The sequence below is a fragment of the Sus scrofa genome, chromosome 15, assembly GCF_000003025.6.
Source record: "Sus scrofa isolate TJ Tabasco breed Duroc chromosome 15, Sscrofa11.1, whole genome shotgun sequence".
NCBI classification, from domain to species: Eukaryota; Metazoa; Chordata; class Mammalia; order Artiodactyla; family Suidae; genus Sus; species Sus scrofa.
In genome coordinates, this window is record NC_010457.5 from 25,171,596 (window position 1) to 25,197,897 (window position 26,302).

Below are 26,302 nucleotides of genomic sequence, written 5' to 3' on the forward strand. Positions count from 1 at the left end.
ATAATATGAGAGGGGAAGAGGAAGTGGCTCCAGTTCAACCCCTGGCCTGGGAACTTGCATATGCTGCAAGTGTGGCCCTGAAGGAAAAAAAAAAACCAACAAGTACCATATAGACAAGAAGATGAAGAATGAAGAATTTTATTGAGAATTTCCCTTGGAAGTACCTGAGGAGATGCTAGGTTCTCAGGGAAATAATCTTTAAACATGGGCCTGCTTGCTTTATGACAGAGAAACTGGGGCCAAGAGCCTGCTGTTTATTCATTTTCTCTGAACTTCGCATTCTTAGTCCTTTTCCCCTTTTCTTTTTCATCCTAACCTCCCACTTGGACCAGTTCTGTTCAGTGGGAGAACCTTCTTAGGTCCTGAAGCACACACAGGTGACTAATATTCAGTGTTTATATGATGTCATTAATGCACACTGACTGTGACTGGCATTATGCCAGGTACTGCTTGGAAGATGAAAAGCAGTCTGATTTTAGAAACAGATTACTAAGTGAATTCTACACAGTCTACTAAGTATTTCTCTGCCATTGTTCTTTTATGTTACATTCCAAACTGCCAGTAAAAATAATGAAATGAGGATATTTCTTGTTGTAGGCGCAAATATTCTGCGAGATTCAACAGGCAACGTCAAACTAGGAGATTTTGGGGCCAGCAAACGGCTTCAAACCATCTGTCTTTCGGGGACAGGAATGAAGTCTGTCACAGGCACGCCATATTGGATGAGCCCTGAAGTGATTAGTGGAGAAGGTTATGGCAGAAAAGCAGATATCTGGTAGGTTTTGATTGGGGATTTGTCTGAAAACACATGACTTCTTATGTATTTCCACCCAGGATGGAAATTACTGAGCTGGATTTAAATTGTCTTTTGTACTTTTTAAATAGGATATCAGGATTACAAGGATTAATATTTTAATTATGCCTCTTTGAGGCTTAGTAATTTACTAAATAGAGCTCTTGAACCTGTCTGTCTTCCATTCATTCTTTAGGAAGGATTTCATCTTAAGCAAATTTCAGCATTAGAAATCTATCTTTATTTATTTCCCTGAAAACTTTAAAAGAAATTAATCTTTATTATTAGTCTTATAATTCAGCTAATCTTTTTTTTTTTTTGTCTTTGTAGGGCTGTACCGGAGGCATAATGGAAGCTCCCAGGCTAGGGATCGAACCAGAGCTGTAGCCGCTGGCCTACACCACAGCAACACCAGATCCAAGCTGTGTCTGCGACCTACACCACAGGTCATGGCAATGCCGGATCCCCAACCCACTGAGCGAGGCCAGGGATTGAACCTTGTCCTCATGGATACTAGTCAGTTTCATTTCCTCTGAGCCACGATGGGAACTCCTGTTTCAGCTAATCTTTAATTGCTTAATAATTTTAAGTTAGAACATAAAGTGGCCATTTACTACTTCCTACTAAGGAAAGTTTTTTCTTTTTTTTTTCTTATTAAGTCCACACCCGCTCTGTGGAAGGCATATGGAAGTTCCCAGGGTAGGGATCGAATTGGACCTGCGGCTACCGGCCTACCCTATAGCCATAGCAACACTAGATCCAAGCCACATCTGCCACCTATACTGCAGTTCACAGCAACACCAGATCCTTAACTCAGTGAGCGGGGCCAGGGATCAAACCTGCATCCTCATGGATACTAGTCCAGTTCCTAACTGCTGAGCCACAATGGGAACGAACTCTTTTTTTTTTTTTAACTCAAACACAAACTGCTTTATTTATTGAACAATGAAGTAGTAATAACACAGTAATGTAGTTGTAACAAAGCCATCAACAGATCAAAATTAAGACAAAGCTAATTAGAAGGCATTACTTCAGCTCAAATTGGTTATTTCCTATTTCCTTTTTTTTGTGTTTTTGCTTTTTAGGGCCGCATCTGTGGCATATGGAGGTTCCCAGGCGAGGGGTCAGATCTTAGCTACAGCTGCTGGCCTATGCCACAGCCACAGCAGTGCAGGGTCTGAGCTACCTCTGCAACCTACACCACAACTCATGGCAATGCCAGATCCTTAACCCACTGAGCAAAGCCAGAGATTAAACCTACGTCCTCATGGATGCTAGCCAGATTTGTTAACCACTGAGCCACAACAGGAATTCCTCCTATTTCCTTTAAACAGGAAAAACTACTGTTGGTCTAGTGGTTCTCAAACATGTCCACACATTTGAGGAATGGAGGGAAAGAGGACGTTTGGTACTTCAAAATTAGTCATAAACAAAGCCCATCTCAGAATAGTTATATAACAGTCACTCAGGAGTGAGGCCCAGGCAGAGATTTCTGATGTCATTGTTGAGAACTACAAGTCTAAAGTAATGAGCAATAAAAACCATGCCTTCAAAGCAATTTGAAAGCAAAAAGTTAAAAAAAGAAATATAATAAATTTCTTTCCTCTTATTCTGGGAAAAGGAGGAGAGAAGCACCTATTCATTCTCATTTTTTTGTCCATATTTTATTGCCCAAAGTTGAGCTTAACAAACGTCAAATATTGAAGGTTAGGCAAGGAGTCCCTGTTGTGGCACAGCAGAAACAATCCGAGCAGTATCCGTGAGGATGCAGGTTCGATCCCTGGCCTCACTCAGTGGGTTGGGGATCTAGTGTTGCCGTGAGCTGTGGGGTAGGTCACAGACATGGCTCAGATCCTGCATTGCTATTGCTGTGGCTGTTAGGCCAGCAGCTGTCGCTCCAATTCAACCCCTATCCTGGAAACTTGCATATGCTACAGGTGTGGCCCTTAAAAAAAAAAAAAAAAGGCATTTTATTAATAAAAGTTATGTTATAGGAGTTCCTGTTGTGGCTCAGCAGAAACGAATCCAACTAGGAACCATGAGTTTGCTCAGTGGGTTAAAGATCCAGCACTGCTGTGGTGTAGGTTGCAGATGCAGCTCGGATCTGGTGTTGCTTTGGCTGCTTTGGTGGGCCTGGTGGCTTTAGCTCCAATTGGACCCCTAGCCTGGGAACCTCCATATGCCATGGATGTGGCCCTAAAATGCAAAAAAAAAAAAGTTATGTTAAAAAACAATATTCATTTCATGTACCACAAATTAACCTTTTGGTGCAACAAAAGAGGAATATTTGAGTGTTTTCTATTTTTACAACTGTCAGAAGTCATTCAGATTTAGAATCTAAACATAGCTTTTTCTTTAAGAATGCCTATGTAAGATGCTCCCCTATAGCTATTGGGGGCTCAGTATCGACAGTGGCATCTTTAAAACAGCTTTTCCTCACTTTTCAGGTTGGGGGATGATATCCTATCAGGTATGGAAAATAGCACTTTTCCTTAAGAATAAATGAATTCACTTCAAAATGTCTCCTCCAATTCAGAAAACCTCATTTCTTCAGCCCCTACTGTCAGGTCGCCTTCAATGTCCGCAAACCAGGGAGGCTTCCAACCCATTATGGTGCAGCCACAGCCCCTGCCTTGAGTTTGCACCTTTGCAGGGCTGCCCAGGATGCAGCAGAAAGTTGCAAAGCCAGGCAGCAGAAGCTTTGTAATGAAACTTTACCTTTGAAATCAAGTCTTATTTAGATATACATGGACTTCACACCTGTTTCTATTCTGCAGTTAGTTAACTGACTTTCTTTCACAGTGATACCATTTGTGTAAGGTTTATTTTATTTCTTCTCAGGAGCGTGGGCTGCACTGTGGTGGAAATGCTAACTGAAAAACCTCCTTGGGCAGAATTTGAAGCAATGGCTGCCATCTTTAAAATTGCCACTCAGCCAACGAACCCAAAGCTGCCACCTCACGTCTCAGACTATACTCGAGATTTCCTCAAACGGATCTTTGTAGAGGCCAAACTGAGACCCTCAGCTGATGAACTTCTAAGGCACATGTTTGTGCACTATCACTAGCAGCCAGTAACCTTCCTGTGCCTCTACCCAGCTCCCATCTATTCATTCACCTTCTCTCTGACTGCACTTTTCTTTTTTTACAAAAAAGAGAGATGGGGAAAAAAAAAGACAAGAGGGAAAGTGTTTCTCTTGATTCCTGGTTAACCTAAATTTTTTATATTTAATCTTTTTTTTCCCTTACAAGAACTTGAAACTTCTTTTTTTTTTTTTTAATTTTTATAATGTACTGATGTGGTTCAGAGAGATAAAAGCACTTTAGTACATAGTCACTCTTTTTAGTACAAAAAATCATTCAGAATATCTAAAGATTGTAGAGTCTTTCCCTGTGTCACTGACAGATTGGTGGTAATGGGGAGACATGGAAAACAAGGAGAAGAAAGTGATGTATAATTTGTAGTTTTTAGTGATAGTATTTAAAATAGATTCTTGTTTGTGGGGTTGAGCCCTAAACTTGAGTTTAGGATAGGTACTCAACTTAAAGAATATAGGTTCCTTCTTATGTCTGTATTCTTTAGATCCTAACCTCTGTCTACCAGACTTTTTGCTCAGTAGGAATCTTGATAGAAAATATGAATCTCTAGGAGGTATGTTTATTTGTTAATCCTAACCAGTATAATAAGCAAATACACTATAATAGATCCATGTTACTGGAATCTATAAACCTTGAGGGATAGCTTTCTGCTTTAAAAAAAAAAAAAAAGATACTGTGTTTTATTTTAAAGCAGATATGGGAAGTCAGTAAGCAAATCCAAATTAAAAGACAAAAGGAGATTGCTCTAATTAAATGTTTTAGTAGTAGAAGAGACCACATTTGCCAGTCAACAGAAATAATGAAAAGAAGAACTAAATGTTGTTTTTAGTATATTTTAAACTATGCTTTTTACCTGAAGGGGAAGTTTCAAAAGTAAAGGAAAGGAGAAATAATCAAAATCATGTATACTATATCTTCCTGTTTCTAGCTCCTGATTTCCCATAGGCAATGTTCTTTAGGAACTAAGAGTTTTACCTGGAGTATCCATGTGTTAAAGCTAGTGTCATGAGATAAAACCCTTGTTCTTGGGATCGCAGAATACTGAAGCACCTCAAAAAACGGTTACCACTTGGGGATAATTTTGCTTGGCATTTGACAAGGCCGGGAGGCATTTTTTGGTTGTCACAGCTAGGAGGCTGCTAGAGGCATCTAGTGGGTAGAGGCCAGGGATGCTGCTGAACAAACTGCAATGTACAGGGATAGCACCTCTCCCCCCAACACAAAGAATGATCCTGCCGCAAATGTTAAAAGTGTCAAGGTTGAGAAACCCTGATATACATACCATTCCCAGTTATAGTCTGAAAAAACAGCCATTTACAAAGCAGGTCCCTTGCAAGATAAATTTCAGAGTGAAAGTGATATAATGCATAATGAGGGCTTTACGGGAGCAGATACCACTACTTGAAGTCAAGGGTGAGTTATCTCCACAGACAGCAAGTAGCAATCCTTTCCTTACCAGCTGCATATTGCACCCAAATCAGTAACTTCCATTTTAGAAGCAAAAGGAACTTCAACATGGAGCCTATTGAACTCAGCCATCTGTATGTATTCTTTCCTCGAAAGTCAATTCATAATTATGGGAAAAGAAAAGCATATCAAAACAAAGTATTAACTACTTTATAAGAGGTTAAAAATAGCGGGTATTTCTAATATAATGTGTCCACCAAGAGCAAAGACATTAAGCAGAAAAGATATGACTGATAACAGTAATTTGGCCTCTTGCAATTTTTTCATTGTATTACAGCAAGTGCTGAGTACTTTAATTTTAAAGATCTAGAAAGTAATACTCTAACTGGAGGCCGTAAATGTGATGCCTTTTATGAAATTCATAAGGGACGCGGATGTTTTATTTTCTGCCGAAAGGTATGCTTGTTTAGGAACTTTTAAAAAATATCTTGTTTCTGAAGTTAGGTAGATCTTGGCTTACTGTTTCAACGTCCTATCTGGCATTTCCTGCAAGAATATCAGAGAAGAAGTGAAAGCACAATAGACTTGTACAGCTTCTCTCATACCCTTGTAATGAAAGGAGCAGCTTGCCAGGAAGAATATGAATTAATGGCCTCCTCCCCCTGGAAAATCAACTGCCAGATCTTGTGTTGTAAACATAGTCCCCAAGGATGTGGATCTATTATAATTTCTTGATCTTTTATGAGTGAAGGCATCTCTTCTACTTGAGCAAGATCATGGTATCTGGACCAGTGGGCTTTCCCTTTGTTCCCTTGTATTGTGTGGTTGTGATTTCCTTTTGGCTCATTTTTGGTCTGTCAGGGTAATCAGCAGTGCAGAATATGAGACAGATGCTCTTTAGAGAGAAATCTTGGAAGGCTGTGAAACCCAAAGCAAAATCGTTTGCTCTTTTCAGTCTTTTTTTTCTTTTCAAAATGATAAAGAAAATAAAATCACCTGAAAGGAAACTACTACTTTAACACTGCTGCGCAAGACCTCTGTTTTATAAGAAAAATATTATTAGCTATGGGAAAGTATTTCTTTCTGTAAAGATTTAAAAATAGACTAATAGTTTATAGAGTTATATAAAAATGTGATGTGAATTTATTTCAGACAAGTTATAAAGGTACCAAAAACCACAGTAAAAGTTTATATATATATATATATATATATATATATATATATATATATATATAAACTACTAGAACAAAAAAGCTTAAAGTGAGGTGAGGTATGGAAGACCAAAAGTAAATTTAAAAGAAAAATTTGAAAGGAAACACCTCTATCAGGGGCAGTTAAATGTAACACTCCAATTTTTTCTTTCTAATGTGTGGATCAACAAAAGAAATTTGAACTTTTTAAGATGACTCTAAATGTGTTTTGTTTTTTAAATGCACAACTGATTCTTCTATATTGTAATGTTTCTTTGCCGAGGCTGAAAAATGGCCAGACTGCTAACTTTGTGCCTTTAAAATGCATTCTGCTTTGATAGTGGCAGACTTTTTGGTGCTGGAGAAGATTCACTAGCAGTCTTATGTGCTTTTCAGGAAATACCTTTCTACTTAGGCCTTGAGAGATTCAAAATGGCATGACTTAGGCTTGGACCAAATTTAAGATCTTTTAACATTGCAGACATGGTATGTTGAATAAAAGGGTTGAAAGATACCATCATATTGACTAATGGAAATTTCGATGGTAATTCTTTAAGATGCATTTAAAAGTATACAGACTTTGAAATTTTCAGTATGACTATCTTGAAGGTTTTTTCAGTTTTCCTCATTTACAAAACATGTTTCTAACCTGAAAAATGGTTAAAGACCACTGCCTTAGAAAGTTTTCAAAGGCACAGTCCATCTTACATAATTTATATAAATAGAGATTGAAATGTTAGTGCACAGGCTGAACTGTAAAAGAAAAATTAAAACTTATTTCATAGTAAATTGAATTGGCTTTCACTTGAGGGAGTCTTATTCTTAATAGAGCTACATTAAAAAGGTGAAATTATTTCTTTAGAGTAGCTTTCTCTGCTACTTCAGCTCTTAGGTATATCAGGTGTGGTTTATAGTTCTAAGATACATGAAATCACTAAGAAAGTCAAATCTGAATCATTTATAGGAATGACCAAGCTTGAGTGCCAAAGCCAAACATGTTCACCAGATGCAAACTCCTTGGCCTACAGCAGAGTTCTTTGTCAATGATTTCATTTGGGGTCTAGTGACCAAGAGCTTGATATAAAATCACCTGGTGTTAACCAAGTATAGGGATCTATCAATTTTTTTTAATAAGATGAATTTTTTTCATTTGCTCATTCAATATTGTGGCTTACTGTGTCCATTTCTAAATTAACTTATCCTTAAGGATATCACAATCTAGGAGGAAAAATGGGCAAACAGATAGCTAACTTGTTTTTATGGCACATTCTAACCTTGAAAGTTCAGCCATAATATTTTAAAATGTTATTTCTTATGAAGTGAGAGGAAAACAATGTTGGGTAACCATTGGCTATTGTAAACTAAAATATCATGAACAACAGAGATTGAAAATATCCCCAAATTGGAGGGATCCCCATAGGTCAGGCAGCCTCTCTCTCAGGACCCCTCTTCAAAACCCAGCCTGTGCTCAAGTAGTTCCAGTGATGGGGAGCATTTATTCCATAACGTAGTATTTTTTCTTGTTTTTTCTTTCAGGCTAAGTTGTTAAAATACCCAAAACATTTGATAGAAATTGAATTCTTTCAACAGTATTATTTATACTAAGATCAGGAAAATATCTTGAGACCTTACTACTTTATATGAAGTTTGGCCTTTGTTACAAATGTAATGTTCATATTTATTTGGATTTTAAGATTGGTTAAAATGTCAATGAAAAGCAATTTAATTGTTCATTTTTGGTAGTGCCTTTTTCTCTGTATGCCTTAATTTTGTTTTATATCAATAATAATTCAAGTTACCCACCGAAATGAAGGTTTTTCCAAAATCAGTAGGCTTCAAGAGTCATTTGGCCTTAGACTGTGTTTTGGCCCTTAAACATTTCTTAATGCCTGCTTCTTCCACCTACCCCTTTCTACCTCTTTTTTTTTTTTTTTTTTTTTAATATGTTAGAAACATTAGCATTAGTCTGTGATAGTCACACTGCAGTTTTACTTGATGCGAATTCCTAAGACAAGGAGAGAAAGAGGTATTCTAATTCTAATGTGACGTAGTGAATTGTTTTCCAGGTTGATTACTTGATTTTCAATCACATTGGCACTGTCCAAATTCTTTATATATTATGTATATATAAAGTATATATCATGATTCAGTTATAATTTTCAAAGCAGAGCAAGAATGGTGGGTTTTGCCCTAAAGAGGTCCCGTTTGAATGGTTTACAAATGTTAAGGCAATGAGACCTAGGGCAATGAGCAAGAAATCCAGGGATAGCAAATTCTAATCCTTACTTTTAACTAACGTTTTGACTAAAACCTTAGTTTCCTTTTCTGTGAAGTGTGTGTATGTGGAGTTGGGGCAGGGGTGGGAAGGAAGGAAAGGTATGACTGTCCAGTTAGATTAGTCTGCTCTTGGAAGAACAACTCAAAAATAGGTGACCTCCTGGTGACAGGCGAGTGTAATCGTCCTCAGGTAGGAGCGCCAGCACATTTTCCACAAATAGCTAGTACAGACGATTGTTCAGTAAAGGTATTTGTTGTAAATTGCCAAGCTCTTGGTTGCTAAAGTAGATTAAAGTTGAATTTGTATGTGTGTATAATAGCTTATATATAATTCTTAAATAGAAAGTAATTGGTTTTGCATAGTTCTTCATGAGCTCTTTTGGAATAGAAATTCTGCCAGACATTATCAAAATAAGCTTCCTTAGCTTAACAGGCGTTTAAAAGGAAATTGTTTCATACCTCTTTTTGTTGGCTAGGGAAGGCGTGCTGTGAAGCCAGTGTTCCTCCTTTACAGTCGTCTTTAGCTCTGCTTTGACTTCTACCACAGTCTGGACAGGATGCTGTGGCAGGTGTGGAAGTACCTGGGCCAACCATCTCTCTGCACTCATCTGTCAGAGCTGAGGGCACAGTGAGCCCTCAGGTGGGTCCAGAGAATCTTCTTGGTTATAGTGAGGACATGGTCCAGTTTCAGAGAGTGGAGGGAGGAGTCAGAGCTATAGTCAAGAAAAGAATAAATGTTATCTGTTGCCTGTATACAGTCTCTTATGTAATTCCTCATGTTTTTCATAACTGTGCATTTTAATTGACAGTAATGATATTTTTGTTAACAGCAAAGGCATTAAATCAATGAGTACTATTATTCTCTATGCCTGATGATGTCTTGTTTGTATTTACAATTTGTATTATCAGAATCACCTTAAACCAAAGCTTTATATTCTCTGCACACATAGCCAAAATGATTAGCACTGTTACTTCTGCCCACCTGTAAGCTAGTAGTATAAAAATGATAAAGCAGGTACTAGTAGAATTTGTGTATCAGTCTAGCCTTCAAGTTAAAGGACAGGTGCTCAGTGTTTGCATTAAGACATGCAGAATTTACTTTGACTATTATGGAACTATATGGACATTACAAACTTGAGCTTGTACATGTGCCAATCTTACTAATGCCACTTGACCACAGAGGCATACACATATACATCCACATGGCATGCCTCAGGTTGGTGGCATTCTTTCTTCCTGGTGTCTTAACATTTATGAACTTGTGTTTGACTTGAGGGTCACTTCAGGAAAGCTGTGAAGAAAAGTAGGTTATGGATTTTTTTGTACCATAGAAATTTTGGAACATAAGGAAGAGTACAGAATTTGTCCCCCATTAGGATTTCTGAGTCCTTTTAAAGCCAGTAAAGTTTGTGACTATACTGAAAAGCACTTTTGTGTTCTCTTACATAACTATTGGTGATTTTAGCATTAGCATTACTTGGAGAGGAGAGATAAGTAACAAAATTATATCTTAACTCTGTTAGATCCTTAGGCTCCAAAATGGACTTGTCATATTCTCATTTTTTCCAAAGATTTTTTTCCACCTGGAATAAGAAAAAACTGGTGGAAACATTTGAGCTGGAAAGATTTATGGGCAAAAGAAAATAGGCCAAACCCTTGCAATATACCCTGTTCAAGTGAAAGTACAGTGTCTGAGAATAAGAATACTTCTTTAAAAACAAGTGGTTTTAATACAATCTTAATTAGTAAGTAAAGGTTTACATTTTTTCTATTGCTATTGGTTTTAAAATTTGCTACCCTGCATTCTGAAATATTATAAAAGTTAATACCAAAAAATACTTTTATTGTCTGACATCTCTTACATTTCACATGGTTCTTTTTATTCAAACATCACTGTAAATAAAAGTAAACTTGGATAAATCTGAGAATAAACTTTTAATGTTGCAAACTATGATTATCAATTTGTAAATTTACCCTTTGACCTAATGTACATTTTTAATGTAGCCATTAAATTCTCTATATTTAATCTGTTAGTTTCTCTCTGTAAACGTTTTTAATCTCATTTGAATGCTGGGCAGTTTATAATTATGTACAAAGGTGTTCTTTTCCTATCCAGGTTGACTTTTTTGCACATTTTTGGAAATGTTTATTTGTACACTGATTTACTACTCTGACAGTCATCGTTGATGGGTGTGTGAGCATCGTGAATGCGGATGCGTGCATTGAACTACTGTCTGTCTCTGTGTTTAAACTTCTTTTAAGATGTAACCGTCAGTAACTGCACTGCTATTACTGACTTAAATGGACACTCTTGCTTTTACAAAGTATACTTATCTATGGTTCTATCTTTGTTGAAGAACTCAGGAGTTCAACATCACTTTCTGATTTTGTATGCTTTCTAAAATCCATGACTAAGTTGAAAGTATGCTTGTACTCTGTGTGTCAGGGGATGTGTGTGTGTGGAAATGTCTTTTTCTGTCTGTAGGCACATGTATATATCCCAGTAATTTCTTATTTTCATTTCTACATTTTTATGAACTTGTTTTATAAAGGTACTGTTTAGTTAGAATAATTAAATATATATAAAGCTTTCTGAGAGATTATTTACTATATGAATATATTTTCAGCTGGCTGATCAAAAGTATTTTTTTAATTTTGTTTTTAACCATTCAAAATGTATTTGTATTTCCACAATTGGATGCAGATTTACTTAAATATCTACCAATTAAAACACTCTTGCAAAGAAGAACATTGAATTCTCTTTGAGAATTCTGCAAAATGCAAATTAAGAGGGGAAAAAAAGGTTTTAAGCAGAAGCAAAAACACTGTCCACTAAAACAGCCTTTGAATTCTCAGAGCTATGAAAAAATGAGAAATTAAATTATCTTGAAGAGATGTCAAGGTTTTTATATCACCAGTTGCTGTTGGCCTGTCCTACGTTGTTTTTTAATATTTCCTTTATTCTACCCCAAAGATTTCAACATTTAGTTCTCTCACTGGGCAAGGCCATACCTCATTTATAAAATACATCAACATATTGTGATTCTCTGTAATTGACTATAAATCAGTTTAAAAATGTCCAAACATACATTGTTGTGTCTTTATGCTGTACTGTGTGTTTTAAGTAACTGGCAGAAAAAGAATTGGGAATTAAATTTCCAGTCAGACAATGTGAGAAAAAAATAAGAAAAATCTTTTGTTTTTAATATGCGGTACCACGTGAAATGACTTAATGTTAGGAATAAAGTCCACTGTTGAAGTCGAATGTCACTAAGCTTATTGTGTTATAAGGAGCCGGTATGATTAGAAAAACCTACCAGAAGCCAGATACAGTGTGGTATGTGCCACATTTCATGCACATTTTGACTTTGTGTTCTTTCACAATTGTGCTTGTAAAAATGTATAAAATTTCTGAGTTTTACAGTTTTTATGTACTTGTTTTTTCTTGCTGGTAAATAGCTTTTTTTTTAAACCAATGTGAAAGAGACCATGTTTATATTTTGTTAGTGACCAATGACTTTGTTTATATGGAAATTTGTATATTGTTGGCACACATCTCTGTTTAGATTTATCGTGCATGAAGGCCTGCAATAATTAGCACAACAAAAACTGCTTTTTCTTACATGTTCATTTTTTGAAAGATTGTGGTGCAAAGGCTTACTCTGAGTAACCTTCTGGACTATGGAATGAATATAAATGAATGGCACTTTGAGTGTTAATAAAGCTGATATTTATTTCCACTGTGATGGCTGTGTCCACATCTGTTCTTGGTCACGTGTGCTCAATTGTTTGTCCTTTGCCTGAGTTGTCCACTTTCAAGGATACCCACAACAAAAAGACCAACTAGAAACATTGCTACTAAATCTTCCAGGATGTAAGTCCATCATGTTCCCAGCATGCTTTGGCAGATTTCTCTGGACACTTTGATTACCCAAATCACAAATTAACTGGCGCAGTGGTTAACGAATCCGACTAGGAACCATGAGGTTGCGGGTTCGGTCCCTGCCCTTGCTCAGTGGGTTAACGATCCGGCGTTGCCGTGAGCTGTGGTATAGGTTGCAGACACGGCTCGGATCCCGCGTTGCTGTGGCTCTGGCGTAGGCCGGTGGCTACAGCTCCGACTCAACCCCTAGCCTGGGAACCTCCATATGCCGCGGGAGCAGCCCAAGAAATAGCAGCAACAACAACAACAAAAAAAAAAAAGACAAAAAAAAAAAAACCAAAAACAAATTAACAATGATTAACAACAAAAAACTTACTGTCAGAGGGTAAGGGATGGGTGCTCCCTTAGCAATGCAAGTCAAAAACCTCAGACCCAACAGTTTTGCATGCAGGTGTATGATTGCAGATGTGCCAAAATATGGCCATAAAAGCCCCAAATTGAGGTTCTATGTGTCACTCAATGGGGGTATTGTGACAGAATAATACAAACCAGGACTTGTCTCAGCTCTAGAGGCTACAGGACAAAAATGAAGGTGTCACCAGGACTGTGCTCCTTCTGAAGCCTAGAGAGGGTCTTTCCCTGCCTCTTCCTTTTCTGGTTGCCACAGGCATTCCTTGGCACATGGCTCTAATTCCACCCTCTGCCTCCCATCTACAGGTGGGGGTCTTCCTCTGTGTGTTTCCTTCCCTTTTTCATAAGGACACCAGTCATTGGGTTAGGGCCCACCCTAATGACCTCATTTCAACCATTACTGCTGTATTTCCAAAGAAATTCACATTCTGAGGTACTGGGGGTTAGGACTTCAAAATATCTTTTTGGGAGTTCCCATCATGGCTCAGTGGTTAACGAATCCGACTAGGAACCATGAGGTTGCCGGTTCGATCCCTGGCCTCACTCAGTGGGTTAAGGCTCCAGCATTGCTGTGAGTTGTGGGGTAGGCTGGTGGCTATAGCTCTGATTAGACCCCTAGCTTGGGAACCTCCACATGCTGTGGGTGCTGTACTAGGAAAGACAAAAAAAAAAATTCTTTTAATTAAAATATCTTTTTGTAGGGAACACGAATCCATTCCAGTCTGCCACATGGCCTCTAAAAAATTCATAATTTCCCATATACAAAAAACTTTCACCCCATCCCAACTTTGCCAAAGTCTGAATCATTGCAGCATCAAAATATCTAAACATCATCAACTCAGATCTCATCATTTAAATGATCCAAATCAATTATGAGTAAGAGGTATGATTCATGCTGGAGCAGAATTCCTTTCCACCTGTGAACCTGTAAAACCAGACTGGTTACCAGCTTCCAAAGTACAAAGGTGGGGTAGGAGGGAGGATCAGGAGGGGAAAGGGCATGAGTCCCGAGCAGATCTGAAATCTAGCAGAGCACATTGCATTATACTTTAAAATTTCAGAATATTCTTCATTGGCTTCATGCCCTGTCCTAAAGAGCCCACTGCGGTAGTTACACTGTACCGTCAGAACCAAGGTGGCCCTATGTCAGCAGACCTGTACCTGGGCCTCTTCCAGGCAGGTAGCCCTGACAGCAGCCCTGCTGGCATCTGAATTGCCCTCAAGCTGTTCTTCCCTTCACTTGAAGGATAACACATTTGCAGCTGAAAAGCTCTACCAGTTCTTTTCCTGCCTGTAGGCTACCTGACTTCTACCAGCCTTTCTTTATTTTGTCCCATCTCTGTCCCTCCCGAGCTGTCAGGCTTTCTGCTGAGACAGTTGATTGGATCCACAGATGACAAGCCTAATCTATTTATTGGTTGTCCAGCCACACCCTTGGTGTTTTCTCCAGAGCATACTTTCTAGGAGTTCCCTCTGGGTGCAGTCACCCAGCAGGAAGGGTTAAGGAGGTTCCTTCCATCCCTAGCCCGGGAATTTCTGCATGTCCCAGGTGTGGCCCCAAGACAAAACAAAACCAAACAGAGCATATTTTCTAGTTATTTGCAATATGGATAGGCTGCGAACTTTGCAAGTCTTCAAATTCTGGCTCCTTTTTGCTTAAAAATTCCTTCTTCGATTTATCTCTTTCCTCTCACATTTTATTATTAGCAACAAGGAGATACCAGGCCACACCATCAACCTTTGCTTACAAATCTTCTAAATATTCAAGTTCATCACTTGCAAGTTCCACTTTCCACCCAACAGAAACAGTTCAGCCAAATTCTCTGCTGTTTTATAACAAGGATCATCTTTCCTCTAGTTTCCAATTACATTGGAATTTCCATCTGAGCACTCAGCACAGTCACCTTTAATGTCCATGTTTCTACCAACAGTCTCCTCAAGGTAAACTAGGCTTTCTCTATAACCCATGGCAAAATTTTTCCAGCCTCTACTCATCACCCAATTTCAAAGAAACTTCCACATTTTGCAGTATTTATTACAGCACTCTGTACCAGCCAGGGTTCTGCAGAGAGGCAGAACTTCTGTGTGGCAGTCGGGAAGCAGAATTTTTTTTTTTTTTTTTTATTTTTAGGGCTGCACTTGCAGCATATGGAGGTTCCCAGGCTAGGGGTTGAATTGGAGCTATAGCCGGCGGCCTACACCACAGCCACAGCAACACGGGATTTGAGCTGTGTGTGCAACCTATATACCACAGCTCATGGCAATGCCAGATCCTTAACCCGCTGAGCGAGGCCAGATTTGTTCAGCTGAGCCACGATGGGAACTCCCAGAATTCCTTTATCCTTTGCAAATTGCCTGTGCTCTTAAGGCCTTCTACTGATTGGATGAGGCCTGCCCACACTGAGGGAATCCTGCTTTACTTAGTCTACTGAGTGTAAATGTTAATTATATCTAAAAAATACTTCAGTAGCAATATCTAGACCATTTGACCAAACGACTGGACGCTATAGCCTTGCTAACTGACACATAATATTAACCACAATGGGGAATGAGCGAATAAATTGTAGTATATCCATACAATGGAACTCTCGGTCATGTATTATTGACTGAAAGAAATTGTCGACAAAAAATCAGTTGATCTAAGAAATAATTGGAAAATTTTGAGCCAAATTTGAGAATTATAACCCAGGAAGACCATCTCAGAAAGTTGTGAGAACTGTTCTGCCCATTAGGAGTCAAGACACAGCTTATATAAGCTTTTTGAGACAGAGTGCTGTACATTAAATGACATACTATTGACAGTTTATGTAATCCAGATCTAAGTGCCATTATGGTGGGTCATGTGACCCTACTTACAAGATCAAGATGGAGTGTGATCTTTAAGGAGTTGACTTGCTGCTGGGAGAATGTTGCTCTTTACGGCGGAGCAGGTGTTCCTGCCGATGGGGGAGGTCTGGTCTATGCAAAATGCAGATACACATGCACAGTGGGGGAGAGAGGAGGCTAAAGGGCAGAAAGGGATTTTCATATGTAAATTTTTCTCGTCTTGCCATAAAATATGAATTTTATTTCACAAAAGCAAGTTACATGAGATGTATAGTTTAATCCCATTTTTTGTTTAAAAATAGAAAAAACATTGGGAGAGTATATATGTCACTCAAGATGTGGTTATTAATTTTGCTCATTTGCAATTTAAAAAATTCTTATGATAAATGTTTTTGCTTTGTACACAATCCTTTCTTTCCCTCAGATTTATTGAGATATAGTAAACATGAAACATTGTATAAGTTTCAAATGTATAGTGTTGATTTGATATAATTACATATTGCAATAACTACCACAGCATTATCCACCACATAATTACTGTTTCTTTCTTGTGCTGAGGAGATTATGATCTACCCTCTTAGCAATTTTTATGTATTTAATACAGTGTTAATAACTATAATCAGGAGTTCCCATCGTGGCTCAGTGGTTAACAAATCCGACTAGGAACCATGAAGTTGCGGGTTCAATCCCGGGCCTTGTTCAGTGGGTTAAGGATCCGGCATTGCCGTGAGCTGTGGTGTAGGTTGCAGATGCGGCTCTGATCCCAAGTTGCTGTGGCTCTGGTGTAGGCCACCAGCTACAGCTCCAATTAGACCCTGAGCCTGGGAACCTCCATATGCTGCAGGAGTGGCCCTAGAAATAGCAAAAAGAAAAAAACAAAAACAAAAAAAACCTATAATCACCATCCTGTCCATAGGATCCCCAAAACTTAGTCATCTTCTAACTGGAAGTTTTACTCTTTGACCAACATCTTTCCATTTTTCTCATTCCCCAGCCTGTGGTAACCACCATTCTACTGTCTGTTTCTATGAGTTCATAGTTTTATTTAGCTCCTGGGCCAAAAATCCAACCTGCACCACAATAGTGACAATGTGGAATCCTTAACCACTAGGCCACCAGGGAACTCTGAGTTCAGAGTTTTTTTTAGATTCTATATGTAATATCATACAGTATTTGTCATAAATGACAAGATTTCCTTTTTTCTTGTGTTTGAATAATATTACATACATATAATTTATATATATTATGTATATAATAAATGTATAATATATATTATGTATGCCTTGGGTGCGGCCCTAAAAAAAATGGGAGTGCAAAGATTTATATATATACATATGTGTGTGTATGTGTGTATATATATATATATATATATATATATATATACACACACACACATAAATGGGAATACAAGATTTTTTTTCTTGTGGCTGAATAATATTATATATATTATATATATATATACATCAGAATATCATCAAATATCCTTATCCATTTGCCCATTGACAGATACTGAGGTCGTTTCCACAGCTTGCCTATAGTGAATAATGCTGCAATAAACATGGGTGTGCAGCAACTCCAGTCATGTCTCAGTGGTTGATGAACTCGACTAGTACCCATGAGGATGCTGGTTTGATTCCTGGCCTTGCTCAGTGGGTTAAGGATCTGGCCTTGCCTGTGAGCTGTGGTGTAAATTGCACACATGGCTCATTTCTAGCATTGCTGTGGCTTGGCTTAGGCCGGCAGCTTACAACTCTGATTCAACCCCTAGCCTGCGAATCTCCATACACCTTGGGTGCAGCCCTAGGCAAAAAAAAAAAAAAAAAAAAAGAATGGGAGTGCAGATGTCTATCTTGCAGACCAAAACAACAAAAAACAGGGGAGTACAGACATTTCTTTGAGACCTTGTTTTCATTTCCTTTGGATATATATGCAAGGCCTTTGTTCACTATCCTGCACCAGCAGTTAAAACAACAGTGCCTGAACGATGACAAAAGGACGGCCATAACTCAAAAAGGATTTCAATGATCAGGAGGAAAAAAATGCGGAGAAGCTGCCGCAGCAGCACTGAGAAAAAGCCCCGACTCCGCGCTGGCCTTCACCACCCGCACAGCTACCCAGCGCCTAGGAGGCGGGACTTCCGGTGCAGTTCAGAAATAACTTCCGGTGTGGACCGGAAACGCTGTAGAGAGCCGCTACCGCGGAGGCCCACGGGCAGGTGCTGTGTTTATCGCCATGGGCAAAAGAGACCGGGGAGACCGAGGTGAGTCGTGCGCGGGCGCGGGTGGGACTGCCTGCACCCGCAGTCCCAACGTCCCGTGTGAGATGCGCATGGCTTCTTGACAGCGGTCGAGTCCGCAGTCCCTCGCGGCAGGCACACAGGCCTCTGGTTGGGGGCGACACTGACTTTCCGGCGCCCAGGCTGGGGGGCGACCTTGACCTCCGGGCGTCCCGCGCTGGGTAGGGGACGACCCTGACCTCTGGGTGCCCCGGGCTAAGTGGGGACGACCCTGACTTCTGGGCTGCCGCGGGCTGCAGCTAGGTGCCCCCAAAGTGCGGCGGGTCAGTGCGGGGGAACCCAGGGCTCCTCCGGGCTCACTTGTGTGTCCATGTCCGTACCTGCAGATAAGAAGAAGTCTAAGAAGCGGCACTACGAGGATGAGGAAGATGATGAAGAAGACGCCCCTGGGAACGACTCTCAGGAAGCGGTTCCATCGGCGGCCGGGAAACAGGTGGATGAGTCTGGCACCAAAGTGGATGAGTATGGAGCCAAGGACTACAGGCTGCAGATGCCGCTGAAGGACGACCACGCCTCCAGGCCCCTCTGGGTGGTAAGTGCGCCCTCAGCCAGGGTGGGTGGGACTTGAGGCTTGGTGGAGCCCAAATCCAACTGTGAGTTTTCACAGACACCATCTGAAATAGCCCAGGGAATAAGCGTCTTCGCACTCGTGTGTTGGCCACACTTGGCTAGTCTTGAGCTTCCTGCCTCTCTAACCCCTTCGTTTCACCCTCCCTTCCCCTCTAATTCAGCCACATGTTTGAAAGTAACTTTTATCTAAAGAATAAGTGTCAGTTACTATCTAATATTTTAATTCATCTTAAAAAATTAATGAGACATATTTGCTAGGCAGCTTTTTTGGTTAGCTTGAAGTGATTAATGTTCTCCATTCATTTGAAATCTAGCCAGAAAGATAGCCAATAAGGTGAGCTTTTCCTTTGAAGAATAGTGACTTTGGAAACCTTTTCTTCTCTTCTCTTTATTCCTGTTGTATCTGGTTAAAGTAACTGGCCCTATAGCTGGCTGGCAGCGTGCTTACAGAAATACTCTGGTATTGGCTAGTGTAAAGATCACTTTCTGGAGTTCCCATTGTGCGCAGTGGAAACGAATCCCACTAGTATCCGAGGATCCAGATTTGATCCTTGGTCTTGCTCAGTGAGTTGGGGATCTGGCATTGCCGTGAGCTGTGTTGTAGGTTGCAGACATAGCTTGGCTCCCAGGTTGCTGTGGCTGTGGCGTAGGCTGGCAGCTTTAGCGCCAATTTGACCCCTAGTCTGAGAACTTCCATATGCCATGTGCAGCCCTAAAAAGCCAAAAAAAAAAAAAAAAAAAAAAGAAAAGAAAAGAAAAAAAAGAGATCGCTTTCTGGGCAACTTATCCTTTCTAGATAATGATGTGGGAAAGAGTCTGATTGTCTCTGCCACTCATAGTTTGTCTTTTGTGTCCATTTGGTGTTTTTCAGGCTCCTGATGGGCACATCTTCTTAGAAGCCTTTTCTCCAGTTTACAAATATGCCCAAGACTTCCTGGTGGCCATTGCAGAGCCGGTGTGCCGACCTACCCATGTGCATGAGTACAAGCTTACTGCCTACTCACTGTATGCGGCCGTCAGCGTGGGTCTGCAAACCAGTGACATTACTGAGTACCTCAGGAAGCTCAGCAAGACGGGCGTCCCCGAGGGGATCATTCAGTTTATTAAGGCAAGTGGGGGCTGTAGCTGTCTCTTTTGCCCTCCCTCTTAGTGTGGAAGTAGGGGGGGCAGGAGCTGTATGTTGTTAGCCCATGTGGTCAGATCCAGTGTGGGCAGCATGATAACTGACTGCTCAGCTGCTGTGCCCCGGGTTTAACACGGCTCTTAGCCAGTGGTACTGACACAGTGCGGTTACTTCCCATGAGCGGCTCTTAGCCAGTGGTACTGACACAGTGCGGTTACTAATTCAGGCCCCTTCTGCTCTAGGTAATGTAGGAATTCAGCCCAAAGGGGATGGTGTTGTGGACTGAATTGTGCCCCCTCCAGGATTCATGTGTTGGGGACCTAACCCCTCATGTGATTGTATTTGTAGGGAATAATTAAAATTCAATGTGGTTATAAGAGTGGGGCCAGTAGGCTTAGGGTCCTTAAAAGACAAGATAGTAGAAGGCTTGTATTCGCTCTTTCTCTGTGTTTGCTCAAGGAAGAGGTAAGTGAGCACAAAGCGAGAAGGTAGTCAGTCATCTACCAGCCAGGAAGAGAACCTTCACTGGAACGAAATTGCTGGCATCGTGATCATGGACTCCTAGAGATCAGTTTCTGTTGTTAAACAACTCAAGTTTGTGGTGTTCTATCTGGCAGCCTGAGCAGACTGATACACATTGTAAACTTCATCTGAATCTGAATACCTGCTTGAGACCAATAGTCAACAGCTTTCATTAGGAAAAGTCAAAAAGGACTTTAGGTGTTGAAGTGGATAGGGTTTTCTGGGAGGAGCACTTGATTTTGCCTGGGTTTGTTCTGAGAGATAGTAGCATTCAAAAGAGACGGGCAGTGGCTTTCGTTGTCCTCCTCTGGTCTTGAGGGAATTGGATTCAGACTCCCACACCTGGAGTGGTAGAAGATGAGTGCCCCAGGTGTCCAGTCGTCCTGAATCCAATCTCAGGAGGCTGGTGGGAGCTCTGGAGAGAGTTCTCTTCTTGTGATATGAGAGAGTACCCAGGGAGAAGGGCGGGCACCTTGCTGAAGTGAGCCTGCTTTAGTACCCTGGCTGTTCTCAGGCTTGGCTGGGAGCTGCCTGCATGAATGTGGCTTGGTGGATCCAGAAGGGCAGCAGTAGAGACAGGCAGCAGCCCAGGATCTGAGTTGCAAATGTTCTTGGCCACTTCCAAACCTCTGTTGCATTCCATCCTAAAGATTTTCTACCATCAAGAAGTTTACATGTATGGAGTTCCTGTTGTGGCTCAGCCAGTTAAGGGCCTGACATTGTCTCTCTGAGGATGTGGGTTTGATCACTGATTTTGCTCAGTGGGTTAAAGGATCTGGTGTGGGTGCAAGCAGTGGCGAAGTTCGCAGACGTGGCTTGGATCTCGTGTTGTTGTGGCTGTGGCATGGGCTGGCAGCTGTAGCTCCAATTCAGCCCCTAGCCTGGGAACTTCCATATGCTGTACATGTGGCCATAAAAAGAAAAAAAAAAAAGGACTACTTGTAGTTGGGGAAATTAGGAACATTGATGAGGAGGCCAGAGGCTCTGCATTTAATTTACACAGCAAACAATTAATGAACACACACGTGTGCCAGCTTTGTGCTGGGAGGATAAACTCTGGATGTAGACGGGGCCTATGTGTGTGGTGAAGAGAGAGAAAGGGAAAATCAAAGAAAGATTTTAACCAGCATTTTATAGATACACATTCCATAGAATGCAGACTGTCTCAAAGGTGAGAGAGTCTTTTGAGATGGTCTGTCTCTAAAATGTTTATCACCCACACTCTGGAGTGTGTACCTCAAAATAAACCTGCTCTCACTGGAGGAGAAAAAAAGAATTAGCCAGGCAAGAAGAAGGTTTTACTCTCAAAAAGAAGCTAGTAGGAAAAGCTCAATTTAGAAGATCTTACCCCTTTAGGATTGCACATTGTGTTTTCTGAAAGTAAAAGGAACTCTCTACATAGTTGATAGGTAGTAAGATGGGCCCAGTGAGGAATGTGTTCTGAGTGAGCTGCATTTTGCTATTTCACCTGTATATGTCGTTGCTCCTTGCAGTTGTGTACTGTCAGCTACGGAAAAGTCAAGCTGGTCTTGAAGCACAACAGGTAAGGGGTTCTGTGACGGCCCATCCAAGGCACTTTCACTCTCTGCATATCCAGTGGCAGGGAGCTAATGTTTTGTGGACTGTGCTTTGCACTAGCACCTTTCCCTAAGTTAGAGGGTAAAAGGAGTAAGCAAAGTGACATGACCAAAACGGTAAATTCATTCGCTGACTGCTGTGTCCCCCTGTATTCCCCTGAGCAGTGGAGCTGGGGTTCAGATCACTGCCAGTTTGTCGTCACAGTGGGGCTTTGCCTATATCTCTCATGCATTATATCATGGCCCGTAGCACAGAGCTTGGATTTGGCAGAGGGCTGTGGGAGAGCGAGGGGGAGAAAGGTGCGAGGCCACTATGTCCAGCCACCTTGTTATATGAGCACGGGCCCTCCTTCCCCGCCTCATACAGATACTTCGTTGAAAGCTCTCACCCTGATGTCATCCAGCATCTTCTACAGGACCCGGTCATCCGAGAATGCCGCCTGAGGAACTCCGAGGGGGAGGCCACCGAGCTCATCACAGAGACCTTCACGAGCAAGTCAGCTGTATGTGGGCTCCGGCTCTGGGGCTGGGTTGGGTCAGGGGTGGGCACGTTAAGGACTTGAGTTCCCTCAGGTTCTTTGAGTCTGACAGCTGCAACCTAGCAGTCCTGCAGTTTTCTCAGACTTTGTTGCTTGCTAACAATAAGGTTAAGTGTTTTGTGCAAGGCCAGGTCTTGCCTTTCTCTTTCAGATCGCTAAGACTGCTGAGGGCAGTGGTGGGCCCTCTACCTCCCGGGTGACAGATCCACAGGGTAAATCAGATATCCCCACGGACCTGTTTGATTTTTACGAGCAAATGGACAAGGATGAGGAGGAAGAAGAAGAGACACAGACAGTATCTTTTGAAGTCAAACAGGTTAGGAGCAGATGCCCTCCTGGTAGGCTCTTTGCGCTATGTCAGAAGCCAGTGCTGCATGAACAGCTAGTGTTGTGAGAGAAGGGAAGCCCCACATGTCCCTGTCTTTTGGTGTCTGGGCACTGCAGCACCACTCTTCCCCATGGAGTTAGACTGAGTGTCCTGTTCCTCAGGCTGCTGGACCAGTGTTCACAGGTTCCTGGGGAAATGTCAGAAACAGTGCCTGCAGGGCATTTTTGGTGTCTGATTAGATTTAATTTTGTCCATGTCCTTTACTTTGGGGTGCATTTCTGTGCTTTAACCCTGGTCTTATGAAGCAGGATCTGAAATTGAGTCTAGGTAAATTTTTATTTACTTATTTATTTATTTTTTATCATTAGGCTTCTTAGAATATGTCCTGCCTTTTGTGAGCACGCTTTGGAGTTAAGATTATCAAACCTCCTTCATACTCACTCTAGGAAATGATTGAGGAACTCCAGAAACGTTGCATCCATCTGGAGTACCCTCTGTTGGCAGAATATGACTTCCGGAATGACTCTGTCAACCCTGATATCAACATTGACCTGAAACCCACCGCTGTGCTTAGACCTTACCAGGAGAAGAGCTTGCGGAAGATGTTTGGGAATGGCCGTGCCCGTTCAGGGGTCATTGTTCTGCCCTGTGGTAAGTCATGCCTGAGTGAAGGAGATGGCTAGGCTGCTCAGTCTGGATTTGCTTTAGGCTACCCCCCCCCCCCCCGCCCCCGGCACCTTTCTTTAAATCATACCTGGTCAGGGAACAGCTAAGGCCATGACTAGACAGGTATTTGAGAGCTTATTCTGCAGGGCCCTGGCCTCAGCTTGGGATGTGATCAGGGTGGAGCAATGCCCCTGGCTTCGGGAAGCTCATGTGGTAGGGTTGGGACAGATGCGATGTGTCACCCAAACAGTATGAGACCTTGGACTGAGAGGAACCAGGTGTTGTGGGACGTTATATACTGGGGTTAGGGTCATATTCTTTTCAGTCTCTCTTTTGAGTTATGTGTATTTGCAGGCTTCCGAGCCCAGCAACTTTGTTCCTGGACTGCTTATTACAGGGCAGTAGCAAGAAAGGGCAGTAGCAGCCCCCTGGCACCTGACTGCTACCATTTTTCCAAGAAAGGGCAGTAGCAGCCTGCTGGCACCTGACTGCTACCATTTTTCTTGGTCATGTCAGGTCTGGCCTAGATTTTTGGCCAGAGGTCACAGCAGACTCTGCTGGGACCCTACCCCAGACTCAAGAAGGCAGACTAGCGAAGGGGCCTACATCTTCAGATTTTTTTTTTTTAAAGCTCCATGGGCTGTTTCGAGGCACATCCCCAGTAAAGGAATGATTGCTATTTAAAGGAGTACCTTTTTTTTTCTTCCCCTGTCTTTTTAAGGGTGCACCCATGGCGTATGGAAGTTCACAGGCTGGGGTCGAATCAGAACTATAATCACCAGCCTATGCCACAGCAACATGGGATCCGAGCCACAGCTCACGGCAATGCTGGATCTTTAATCCCCACTGAGCGGAGGCCAGGGAACCAACCTGCGTCCTCATGGATGCTAGTCAGGTTCATTAGCACTGAGCCACAAAGGGAGCTTTCAGAGGAACTTTAATCTTGATCTTCCAGTGGTAGATAGTAGTAGCCTGGGAAGCCCTGGACTCTCCTTCCTCTGTCTTTGCCATCAGCTGCCTGCTCCCACATTCCTGGGTGCTTGGCCCAGTCAACTGCTCAGTCCTCATAGGCATCTTTACCAAGTCCCTCCTGAGGTGGTCTCCTGGGTGCACTGTATCCCAGCAGCACCCTTCCCGGGCCTGGGGCACGTGACACCTTGGCTGCTGTCTTCCCATGTCTCAGATGGCCTTTCACCTGTGGTTGGTTTTGACAAATGGTGTATTTCAGTATTTAAACAAGGTGCATGTACAGTGCTCTAGTAGGGCCTGCCTGGCCCTTGTCTCTCCTAATGCTCACATCTGTGTGTGAAAAGACATATCTCCTTTTTCTAAAGAAGGAAACAAGTTCAGAGCAGCAAGCACCTCAGCAGTGCTAGCTGTTAGGATGATTACAAATAATTTTGGCCAGATGCATGTGCTGAGTCCTCTCTGTCCTCCTTCATCTTGACTGGGCCTTGGGTAGGATTGCCCTTTGGTTTCTCCTAGGCGCTGGGAAGTCCCTGGTTGGAGTGACAGCTGCGTGCACTGTCAGAAAACGCTGTCTGGTCCTGGGCAACTCAGCTGTGTCTGTGGAGCAGTGGAAAGCCCAGTTCAAGATGTGGTCCACCATTGATGACAGCCAGATCTGCCGCTTCACCTCCGATGCCAAGGACAAGCCCATAGGCTGTTCCATCGCCATCAGCACTTACTCCATGCTGGGCCACACCACCAAAAGGTCCTGGGAGGCTGAGCGGGTGATGGAATGGCTGAAGACTCAAGAGTGGGGCCTCATGATCCTGGACGAAGTCCACACCATACCTGGTGAGCAGGCTGAGAGCAGAGATGCCCACTCAGCGTGTGGACAGACTGATTTCCAGTTCTTGGGTTGAGGGAGGATTGGCTGTGCAGTGCATCCATCTTGCTGGAAATACTTGCGAGATGAGGCTTCTGAATAAGTCATAAGCACAGGGTGGGGGGTGCACACTGAACACTTCCTTCCTTAACCACTGGCCCCAGAGTAGTCATTTAGAAAGTGAAATTTTCTTCCTTCTTCTGTTTCAACTTACCTTTAACCCTCTGCCCTTTTTTTTAATGGTCCAGAAAAACCCAGACTAGGAGAAAAAGGTACTTACAGTACTGCTTGTTTTATTTGAAGACTAAAGCGTTGATTCTTAATATGTTATAGAAGCCTTACTTGTCCAATATTGCAGGTGATCCTTCTTTTAAACAGCCATATTGATATAATTTATAAACCATAAAATCCACCCATTATAAGTATACAATCTAAGAGTTTTAGTGGGATGGAGTTTGTGCGGCCATCACCATGATCCAGTTTTAGAGCATCTTCCTCATACTCGCTTACTTGCAGTGTTATCATCCTTAGCCCCAGGCAACTGCTGAATTGCTTTCTCTTTGTAGAGACATGCCTTTTCTGGAAACATACTAACAGAATCGTATAATAGGTATTTTCCTGTACCTGGCTTCATGTAATTTTTTGTCCACATTGTAATGTGTTCCTTTTATTACTAAATGGTATTCCAGGCATAACAAATTAAGGGGTAGCCCTGATCAGTTAAGCAGTGTAAATTAGAGTTTACTCTGAATTCAGTGAAATCGGAGGCATTTTCACATAGAGCATTCAAAATATGGTCAAAATGGCCTTTCCATCTGTTTTTTCCTGTGAAACAAGAGCTCCTCCTGGAACTGTGGGTGTCTGCAGAGACCCGGAGGTGCTGGTACACCCGGTAGGGAGATCTTTCAGGTAGAAGGAAGTGGTCCTGCAGGGGTAATAGTACAGCTCTGGAGCTAGAGGAACAA

The 26,302-nt window shown here is 41.7% G+C and overlaps 2 protein-coding genes across 3 annotated transcripts in view; both read left to right on the forward strand.

Moving 5' to 3' along the window:
* MAP3K2 (mitogen-activated protein kinase kinase kinase 2) overlaps nucleotides 1-12,511 on the forward strand; it is a 96,628-nt gene extending 84,117 nt beyond the window's left edge. Inside the window, exons 16-17 of one of the 2 annotated variants that reach the window (XM_003359437.5) lie at nucleotides 598-775; nucleotides 3,635-12,511. In XM_003359437.5, coding sequence (XP_003359485.2) covers nucleotides 598-775; nucleotides 3,635-3,860 — 404 coding nt within the window. In that variant the 3' untranslated portion in view covers nucleotides 3,861-12,511. The remainder of the gene's footprint in view (nucleotides 1-597; nucleotides 776-3,634) is intronic. The other variant, XM_005671635.3, reaches the window with a different exon arrangement.
* Nucleotides 18,049-26,302, forward strand: part of ERCC3 (ERCC excision repair 3, TFIIH core complex helicase subunit) — a 34,738-nt gene continuing 26,484 nt past the window's right edge. Inside the window, exons 1-8 of the mRNA XM_003133288.5 lie at nucleotides 18,049-18,145; nucleotides 18,508-18,713; nucleotides 19,623-19,859; nucleotides 21,890-21,939; nucleotides 22,341-22,476; nucleotides 22,664-22,828; nucleotides 23,287-23,491; nucleotides 24,992-25,306. Coding sequence (XP_003133336.2) covers nucleotides 18,118-18,145; nucleotides 18,508-18,713; nucleotides 19,623-19,859; nucleotides 21,890-21,939; nucleotides 22,341-22,476; nucleotides 22,664-22,828; nucleotides 23,287-23,491; nucleotides 24,992-25,306 — 1,342 coding nt within the window. The 5' untranslated portion in view covers nucleotides 18,049-18,117. The remainder of the gene's footprint in view (nucleotides 18,146-18,507; nucleotides 18,714-19,622; nucleotides 19,860-21,889; nucleotides 21,940-22,340; nucleotides 22,477-22,663; nucleotides 22,829-23,286; nucleotides 23,492-24,991; nucleotides 25,307-26,302) is intronic.